At 35.1% G+C, this 10,449-nt stretch overlaps 1 protein-coding gene across 1 annotated transcript; it reads right to left on the bottom strand.

The window, feature by feature from the left end:
- Positions 1 to 315: 315 nt before the first annotated feature.
- LOC114732317 (HD domain-containing protein 2-like) lies at positions 316 to 2,155 on the bottom strand. The gene is made up of 5 exons (XM_028919611.1): positions 1,868 to 2,155; positions 1,338 to 1,462; positions 1,156 to 1,193; positions 436 to 546; positions 316 to 347 (listed from the first exon to the last, which is right to left on the bottom strand). The coding sequence occupies exons 1-5, from the start codon at positions 2,153 to 2,155 to the stop codon at positions 316 to 318; spliced, it is 594 nt and encodes a 197-aa protein (XP_028775444.1).
- Positions 2,156 to 10,449: the final 8,294 nt, after the last annotated feature.

Here is a 10,449-nt window from a genome sequence, read left to right as displayed (position 1 = left end):
TAGCCCAATTGCACCTTCTGAACCCCTTGGGGGAAACAAGCAAACAGAATAAAGTAACAGATTTGAAGCATGATCACCACGTTCTAAATATTTAAATCTTCCCACCACTGTTCTCTCCATCATATAAGCAGATAGCTTTTATAACTCAAAGAGAACTGTTTTATCTGGACACCATCTATGAAAAATGTTCCAACTTTCAACAGAAAGTAAGAGAACATCACAACAACGTTCATTGACAAATTCATCAAATAAGTTCTCAAAGCACAAACCTTGTCAAGATCCTTGACAAATTTAGCTTCTGGTGAAGAATTTGCTTCATACCATCCATAACTCAGCTACTTCCGATGCTTCATTAAGCCAGTTGGAAGATACATCAAGAGGGAGTTTACTTAATCCAATCATTGACAAACTATTTTTGTAGTGACATGGAAGTACCTCTAGATCCTCCACCTAGCATTTTACACATATGATCAAGTGCTTCTCGTTCTCGTCTACTCTTTTCTTCTTTTGAAACACCATCTGATGGCGTAATATCCCCAACAATAGCTATGAAAAATATGAAAAAAGAAAGAGCATCAACTATTAGCTCAGAAAGAAAGTATCGGGCAGAAATGCAAATGGTATTATAAGCTCAAAGATTAGCCTGCAGTAATTTCAGATACTCGAAATTGCAGAAATAATGTGTCCTTCTATCATTATTAAATTTGAGGTACCCGAAACAACGCAGAAAACTATTTGTCTTTCTATCATTATTAAATATGGTTTCAGAAGATTGGTAGGGCTAAAAACATGCACGATTAAGCAAGCATGCAGCAAATCAACGGCTTCAAAAAATGGATCCAATTCTTTCAAGTAGATTTAAAGGATTTCCTCTCAGACAGTAGAATGTGCCAGTTACAAAAGGCCCGTGCCTGAGTGGGTTTTTTTGGGGCAATTAACAGAACAAAATTCTCTCGTTTTCCATGGTTCATTCGCAACACAGTATTATTTTTCGTATGAGCCACATATAATCAACCCCGATTTGTCTAAGCATTTACTCATTCTCCACCTTGCGTTCGTTACTTCCATCCAAAGTCATCCATACTCGGCCACTTTAAAAAAACGATTTTACCAGATATGCGGAAGTTATAGGCAATCAAAGGCAAAGCATCATACCTTCAGCAATATCGTGAACAATAGCCATTTTTATACACCTGGAAATAACAGACAACTAGGTTTCAGAATTTTTACTCATTCGAACTTTAATACGTGCCCACATGAAAAAATAATAGAACAATCCACATGCTAATGTAAATGTAATCAAGCATTACAGCTGAGGAAGAGGAGGGGAAATTCACTTGTTTCGGTCTATGCCAGGGATATCTGAAGCAATCAGAGCCATCAAACCCATTCGATACATATGATCCGCTATTGATTCTGGATCCTTAACATCTTTACGTATCCATCCTGCTCTTTTTGTTGTCTAATTCCGACACAGAATTCAAGTAGTTACGACGATAATAGACAACAAACGAAACGCAGACAATAATTGTGAAACGAAGTCAGGAAGGTTAAGCCTGCATTTATCTAAAGGCATAAATCAAACCGACAAATTTAATGATTATCAAAACACCTACTCTATGTTTCAATCTTCACGGCACCTTGAAATTCAGAAAAATATGCTTAATCGAAGTACTAATAGAATGAATTAGAACAAATAATTTGGAAACTGACATCAGAATAAAAGACAGAAAGACAGAAGTATAGCATTTCACATTCGCATCCATTTAGGCTATAGAGAAAACTCCGAAACAGAGATTTTCCTACTGGATAACTAAACCGAGAACTAACTAAACAAGCAACACCAAAGAACCTAAAGGAGAAGCACCTTTAGGCGGTGACATAAAGAGAGGAAATCAATGGCAGAGGAAGCAGAAGAAGCTGCGTCGTCGACCGGCGAAGAAGAAGCATTGACATTGCCCGAAGTGGTGTTAACCGAGGACGGGGAGGATGAAGCTGCGGCGGCCATTCGGCGATAAAGCCTAGAAGCAGCGGGAGACCAGGCGCGAGCTGCAACGAATTTGGATCTAAGTTGAGTGCAAGAAAGACAGGAAGGTATGGTGAAGATGAGCGAAGAAACTGATTTACACAACAAAACTCGGTTTCCACTGCTCATTTTATCTCGCCCTCTGTGTGTCTCTCTCTCTCTCTCTCTCTCTTCTAATTAATTCCTTTGGATTCACTTTTCTCCAGACTTTTGGCACTTTTCTTCACATTCGGCGCGTCCACCACGACCGCAAAAATGAGAGAATTAGAGAAACGAGAGAAGCATGGAAGAGACTAGGATTTGGTGTGTGCTAGTGCACGAAGGGGATGTTGCTGGGGGTATTTACGAACGATCATCTAGGAGCCCTCCAAGATGCTGCTTGAGTGACCCTGCAACGAGCCAGACTGACTTATATTTTTGAGCCGCTCATAGCTCCGCCTCCGGCCCACCAGAAAATTTGGGATTCGGAAAATACAGGAACTCCATGTTCCTGTATATAGCATCGGCAGGATAATAGGATCCCACTTGGATGTCAATGTTAAGGCCAACGTTTCCCCAACATTACCCTGCATTTAACCGGCTGACACATAAGTTTTCTTAAAAAATAAAATAAATAATTAATTAATACTACATAATTTATTTGTGTCAAGACTTAATGACATAAAACTCCCCACATTACGAGTTGAATACAAATTATGATTTAATACTCCTTCAGCCTTAAATGTAATACTTAGTTTGTAATATAATTTTGTATTATAAAATGAGTCTTTCATTTAGGGTCAGAGGAATACTTCATTTGATTCTTAAATAAAACTAATTGATTAATTTGGGGAGATTAAAAAACTAAAAATTGATTCAAAGTATTTACATTTATTATTTTTATCCAAACTAATTTGCCTAACTTATAAACTAATATATACTCTTTAGTCTTATTTATAAATCATTTCTAACATGTTTTACATAGACTAAGAAAAACATTAAAACTTTGTTAACTCTTATTTAAAATTCAATAACTTTTTAACTTTATCCTGTTTAATATATATTATATCTCATTTAAACAAAATTAACACAATAATAAATTATGAGTAAAATTGTACATATATTAAAAAAATTTTCTAAATGCATTATAAATAGAACCAGAGAAGTAATCTAATGATACACATAATTATTTCAGAAAGGTCATGCAAAATATGCTACAATTAAGTAATTTTTTTAACTTTGTTAGTATCTTCAAATTAATTAACTGAGTCAATATATTTAAAAACCCGAGACAGCAGTAGATTGCTGAATATACTAACGGGTTCGGAATAAAGATAAACTCTCTCAATATAACATTTATATGAACAAAACTTAAAATTGTTTTATAATGGGTTGGATGAGATGATGTCGCCCACCTCGCTGAAGCCAGAGCAGCCCGTGAGAAGTTAGCCTACAAGCTAGCTGGCCTATATTTCAAATTGGACTGCTTTTGGGGCAAGGAAGGTGAGCCTTGACTTGTTTTTTCTAAGCATTAGCACCGATCTTTCGCCTGAGTCCAATAAGCCCAATAAGTGGGGGGAAATATTACAAGGCAATGTTTAAGCACATTGAGGAACTGAGGTTAACAATAATTAAAGGACGACCATCTTAATGGCGTGGAATAACATGGTAATTTAAGCTAATTATAAACCCATAAACGAAAACACCATCCTAATCAATGTCAAAACGACCAGCTATGATCTCTGGCGAAGAATAATATCATTGCTACATGTTTCTGACCAAGTCATTGTGGTAATTTGGCTCTGCTCCTTCCAGTTCAAGGAGGCATTCTGGACTTACAACCTAAGACTCTTCATAAAAATGTTCTCCAAATCTCTTCCACACAGTGATCACTTATTTTTTGAGCAGCATATTGAAGAGAAATCGCCAGGTTATGGTCGTCGAGGCTGGCCATGGTGTCCCCTTCCGGCGCAATGGCCGGAGGGCTTTCTTCTGCTAAGGCTCTTCCACCGTCTGCCTGTGAAACTATGGAGGCTAACGCCACCGTCAGAAGCCAAAACCACCATGGCTGCCCGAAGGGTTTTCATGTTTTGAGGATTCAGGTGTTTGATCATGCACTGCTAGCTGTAAGGGATTTATAAGGGGAAAGGTTTGAGCAGTTATTGTATAGTTTTAACGTTTTGAGACGTTTGATCTAATTAGTTCCTGTAGATTAACGTTTCTTGCAGTTTTATTAGTCTAGGAAATCAAACCTGACTGATATATTTGATGTATTGAATGTATATAACATCCATTAAAAATAACTATATCCAGGACTAAATAAAACCCGTTATCCTTTAAAAAAATGAATATTTGCGAAAATTGTTTCACATATGTATTATATTATAGGAGCACTATATAAAATAAAATTATTGTGGTAAAAAAAATATAAAAATTTATTATTGATATATAAATCAATTTTAATTTGCTTATTTGCATCTATGTTTATAATAGAATTAATGTCTAAACTCTAAATGTACACAAGTGAAGCATCCCTATTTCAAACCATGTCAGTTAAAAATTTAAAAATATTAAATAGACATAAATTAAATTAAAACATTGAAAATTTTATCAGGTATCAACTTCAGTCAAAAGATTTTTAAATTAAAAAAAAAAGAACATTTCAATCAAATAAAAAGTATCAATAATAATTTTATTATACTGATAATATTTAACATTCATTTCCTCTTGATTTCTGTCTATGATTCTCAGTTTCCTAAACTCAGGCATTTGGTTCAAATTTGAACCCGTTACGTTGTTGGGTTTTGGATTACGAGTGGACTTGATTCTTCAATACTGAGTTTAAATCATGCAGAGAAAGGAAATTTCCATTTAAATTGTTTTCTCCTTCCCATTTAAATTTATTTTGAAGAAGCCAACTGAAAAACATTCATAAATTGGAAAAATAACCATTGGGGCCTTATAAAAAAAAAACTGATACTCCATTCGTTTCATACCATGCGTGTGTTTATGTGTCCTCTATTGCATACAGATTATGAAATACAATAAATATGTGATATAAGAGGCAATCGCAGTAAATTCCAAAAACATCCAACTTTATGGCAGAAGAAAAAATAAAAAAAAGGCCCAAACTTTGTCACATAAGACGCAAACTTCAATTGATTTAAGAGAGAATCGCAGTAAAATCAAAACTTCCATGAGCGATAGTTACAAAAATACAAACGTCATAATGCAAATCAGAAGTTAGTAACAGTTGGTCAACCAAAAAAAGAAAAAAGAAGTTAACAACAGTTTAAGTCGTATGATTTGCAATTGAAACCTCTCATGTTTTACAATTGTCTAGATCGTTATTTGTTTAGATTAAAGTTTTGGATCTAATGTCATTGTTCCATAGTTAATCATTAATTCTTTCATATAAATTAACATTGATATAAAATGTAAAATTTATCAGTCCTGTATATTGTCAATTATAAGAATATATACATATTATTTCTCAAATTCTACAAGGTATCACGTATTAAACATGAGATTGTTAAAATAAATCACATGTCACTTTATAATATGAAATTTATAACAAATCATTACACATTAAGCTCTAACACTACCTATTCTTAATAGCTAATGAAAGAAATAGTACCGCAAGTTGCTATCATATTAAGCTTCAACATGCGATTGGTGCTGCCAGCGCACGCAGTGGCACGGTAGCCGCCTGTTGGTGGCTTTTATCAGAGTTCAATCCTGCCTGCAAGCTCTGCTTGCCTACTAAAAAAAACAATGCTCTTCGCATCTTATGTGCGTATTGGTGATATCACATCAGCCCGCCAAGTGTTCAGTCAAATGTCTCATCGAGGCAGTAATGCATGGAATGCTATTATCCTTGCATATTCTTGTAAAGTTCATTTTGCTTGAATAAATTAAAGTGTTATTCCTTAATTTTTCTTTGAGTTCAAAATGTACTACCTCCTGTTTGAATTTTATTTTAATTTTAAATATAAGATTTTAATTTATTTTTTCTCTTATATTTATTTCTTTTAAGATGGTTCTTATAATAATAATAGTTCTAACCAATATACTTGATTAGTAAGGATATTATAGGAAAGATAACACATATTTATTACAAATAACTAAATTAGCTAGTTTTTTTAATTAACTCAAATTAATCAACTAACTCTTATATTAATGACATCGGAGGTAGTAATAAATATGAATTCAATTTGTTAGAATAGAATTCTAATTTTGTCAAAATTCCTTAGTTCTGAAATATTTTCTTTTGTTTTTTGTAGAGATGGGAATTCTTGATAAGATATTGGATTATCCAACAAAGTGTTTATCTTTATGCTAAATTGAGCAAATGTGTGCATAAATAATATTTTGAAGGTCAAATCTTAGAAAAAACGATGAACTATAACATTTTGGAGGTAGGTAATAATGTCTTAGCATCGTATCAACGTTATATGGTAGACCTTTTGGGTAAAAGAGCAGCCAAAGTAATTTTTGTGGATGAAAAATACATTGTTTTGAAAGAAATACAACTGACTTTCAAGCAGTGGTACCAACAGATGTTCACAAACTATGATAAAGAATCACAAAATGATAAAGAATTCTCATGGTGAAACTATATTGAGCCACATTTGAAAACGTTGGTAAGGTAATATAGCGATTTATAATTTACTTACTACTCATCCGCTTTCTATATTTGTTGATTCTTTTGTGTTCCTTTTGTCGCGTCTATTGAAGGCGACTATAAAGTTGTACCTAACCATGTGCATGGAAATTAAAAAGATGGTGTGGCAGTCATAGATGGACAAGTAAAAATTTACAACATGAAAGATCCTTGTATGTATATATTTACTACCTCATTTTTTTAATTTCTCTCTGTTTCTTAGTTAATTTTTTTTATTTTTCTATAGGAAAAAAATATTCTCTAATTCTCTTCTGTTTCTCTTACTTTCTTCCCTTCTCTTGCCTATTTCTTTACTTCCCATGATAGTGGTATAAGAGCCACTTGATTCTTGGCACCGCACATGCATGGTCAAGAGTCTGGCTCTAATACCACTATTGTATGATTTGATAAAAAAAGATGGTACTAGGGAAAAAAAAAAAAACAAAGAGAAAAAGAGAACTAAACTGGAGAGAGTTTCAGATAAAAGGAAATCAAAAAAACTAGGAAGAATGATCTGAATCACTTCAGAGGTTTCTCATTAACATGCAAGACTGAATACATCAACAACTAATATCTTATTTATAATCATAGGTCCCTTAACTAACTTCCCCTAACAGCTACTTTACAATACTAACTAAGTAACACACTTTACAGCCACTTATTTAACTAACTAGCTAACCCTCTTTCTAATATTTATTATGATTACGTAACATAATTACTAGGTAAGAACTTTTCTTTATTTGAGATGTTTATTCTCTGTTTTTTAAGCAAATATAGTCCCTTTTATTGATCATAAAAAAATTACAACCTAGCATACCATCTACCAAAGTCAAATAAAATAAAAATTTAACTCCATTATCTATGTCAGTCATTTCTCACCAAACCCCATATTTCTTGTTGTTAATTTCCTCAATAAACTTCTATTCAAGTCTATTATGGGTTTTATTCATATCTTGGAAGGAGATTCAACTTTTTTTTTTGAGTAAAAAGGAATTTATTAGAAACGACAAACAAACTGTGTTCATAGATAGTACAACAAATTATAACTAGAGAGGAAAAAGCGCTTTAAATACTATGAGCATTCTTTATGTGCGTACACCAGGAGAAAGCTTCGTTCATCAATCGGTAAGCCTCCATATGTTCACTACAGAAAAGGCGACGGTTTCTTGCACTCCAAAGCTTCCAGCAGATAACCCCAAAAAGAGTACTCCAGGACTGAGTCTGCTTCAAATTTGCTTTAAACCAGGCCTCAAAAGGCTGGTCTAAGAAGGAGGGTAGGTCACAAACAGGCAATATGAGTTTCCAGCATTCAGCTGTGAGCGTGCATTTTCGGAAGATGTGATCCATATCCTCTATACCTCTGCCGCAGATTTCACAGAGAGCACTATCAGTCATGTGCCTCCTCATATGTTCCTTGTTGGTCAGAATTTTATCTTTGAGGCTGAGCCAAAGGAAGGTACGGATACGTTGCAGGCCCGGCCATTTCCATGCTAGATTCCAAAGATGGCGGTCTTCATTCCATTCGTCTGATGTCCTTAGGTTATAAGCAGAGCGGACTGTGAATTCAGAATTCTCATTTAGGCTCCAGCTACGTTTGTCAGGACCATTTTCATTAGAGGGTGGGCTTGTTTGTTCAATCTGGTGGATTGTTTCTGATGGTAGTAGGTTTATAAACTCACTCCATTTCCATTGCCCGCTTTCATCCACATACCATGAGAGACTCTTAAGGAGATCCTCCTCCTTGATTGGCGCGAAGGCTAGGTTTTCCAGAGGCCCCAAGTCACCTACCCAGAAATCCGTCCAGAATCGTATATCCTTACCGTTGCCGATTTTCCACTTCAGACCCATTGCCACATCTTGCCAGACGTTAGCTAAGTTCTTCCATAGATGTGAAGCATTGCTGTTAGAGCTATTGAGTTCTATCTTCTCATGCCATCCATATTTCGCCCTCAGAATCTGTACCCAGAGAAGGTCCGGCCTCGTTGCAATGTTATAAGCTATTTTCATCAAAAAAGCCAGGTTCTGGTTTGATAGCTGTTTGATGCCACATCCACCGCATTGTTTGGGTTGAAACAGATTATAACTCTTCAGGAGGTGAACCGCTCTGTGATTTCTTGATGTGCCCCAGATGAAATCTCGTATAAGGTTTTGCACTTTGTTGCAAGTACTCTGGGGGATTTTCGTGGATTGCATAGTATACATTGGAATTGAAGAGAGCACAGATTGCGCTAGCGTAATTCTGCCTGCCAAGGAGAGAGTCTTGGCCTTCCAACCTGATAGTTTGCTTTGGACTTTCTCTATTATAAACCTATAGGTCTCTTGGGAAACTCTTGTGCAGAAGGAGACTCAACTTTATTTGTCTACTTTCGGCACAATCCTTTTAACCCATTCTGGACAACGTCTTCGAGCAAGGGATGGAGAGAGCGACTGGAACACAAGTTTTGGGAGCAAAGTTGCGCTAGGATTTTATATTTTTGAATATCTTAGAGCTTAAGATTGAAAGAATGAAGATATTAAAGTTTTCTTTGTTTGTTTTCCTGAACTTCTTTCCCTTTCTTTAATTATTTTATGATATGAACTTGAATATTCTTTTTTCTGGCTATGAGTAGCTAAACACACATTGTTGAGATACTAAACATATGTATATTTTACCAACAAATCATCCATCTAAAAATTGAATTCACGGAGGATAATAACTTAAAAATAACAATTAAAAGTGCTTGTATTGTACTTTGTAAATAATAAAAGTATGGGAAAATTACACTAGGGTCCCAACTAAGAGAAGTAATTACTAGAAAGCCCCTTGAGATATTCACATAAATAAGAACTCCAAGCATTTTCAAGTATTTTTTTGTGCATCTAGCACCCACAAATATTTTTTTTAGGTGTGTCCAGCATTCTAAAATTTTTTTTGTACATCCAATATTAAGGCAAAAAAAAATCATGATACTGAACGCACTTAAAAATATTTCAAGGTGCTAGATGCATCACAAAATGCTTTAAAGTATTAAATACATCTGAAAAAATACTTTAAAATACTGGATGCATCTAAATTCATATTACTATCAAGCTGGATAATCCGGGTTTGCCTTCTAGACTCCCCGGAACTTCATACTTAAAGTCTGTCCTTACAAGGCATCTGTCCTTACCATTTTTGAGGAATTTCTCATCCCAATGTTAAAAGACTTGTATACCGAACAACGACACACGAGAGCTTAGCTAGAGAATTAATTATTTGCTTCAAGAACTACCATCCACCGAATATACCATTTTATATTTTGAGATTTTATTCGAAATTGAATAACCCATTCCTCAAAACGAGCATACACCGTTGGCTAAAAAAAAAAAGAAGAAGAGCATGCACCGTTGATTATAAAAATCAGCTCGATCACTCTTCATGGTCATTATTATATATATACGTATTAACTAATAATAAAAGAGAGGCTTAATGACACCTATGTAGTTAATTTAGAAGTAAAAAGGGGAGGGTGTGGGAGCAGCTTGAGCGGCACAGGTGGACCACATGAGATCTCTGTTCTTGGTGGCCTTTGGGATTTGATCCTTATTGTCAGGAATATCAAGCTGCCCCTGCACCAATCCATAGAAACAAGCTCTTCCCATTCTCAGAGATTGATAGCAGCAACTCTGGGAGAGGGAGGGATGATCCATGTACAGACCATTATAAATATGGTCCAGACATTCCTCGCTAATCCTACGAGAACAGTTTCCCAGAAATGAGTTGTAGTAAGGATCGTCGCTTTCGGGACCCAGCGAATAGTCT

The sequence above is a fragment of the Neltuma alba genome, unplaced genomic scaffold, assembly GCF_004799145.2.
Source record: "Neltuma alba isolate B1F8T4 unplaced genomic scaffold, ASM479914v2 tig00012900_pilon, whole genome shotgun sequence".
NCBI classification, from domain to species: domain Eukaryota; kingdom Viridiplantae; phylum Streptophyta; class Magnoliopsida; order Fabales; family Fabaceae; genus Neltuma; species Neltuma alba.
This window is presented reverse-complemented; position numbering and strand designations above follow the sequence as displayed.

Bases quoted from the DNA above. Each gene is read 5' to 3' on its own strand.
- LOC114732317 (XM_028919611.1), bottom strand. From the start codon at position 2,155: ATGAGCAGTGGAAACCGAGTTTTGTTGTGTAAATCAGTTTCTTCGCTC. The intron at 1,194-1,337 runs GTGAATTTCCCC...TGTTATTTCCAG, and splicing joins CCTGGCATAGACCGAAACAA to GTGTATAAAAATGGCTATTG. The intron at 348-435 runs GTACTTCCATGT...GGCTTAATGAAG, and splicing joins GCTAGGTGGAGGATCTAGAG to CATCGGAAGTAGCTGAGTTA.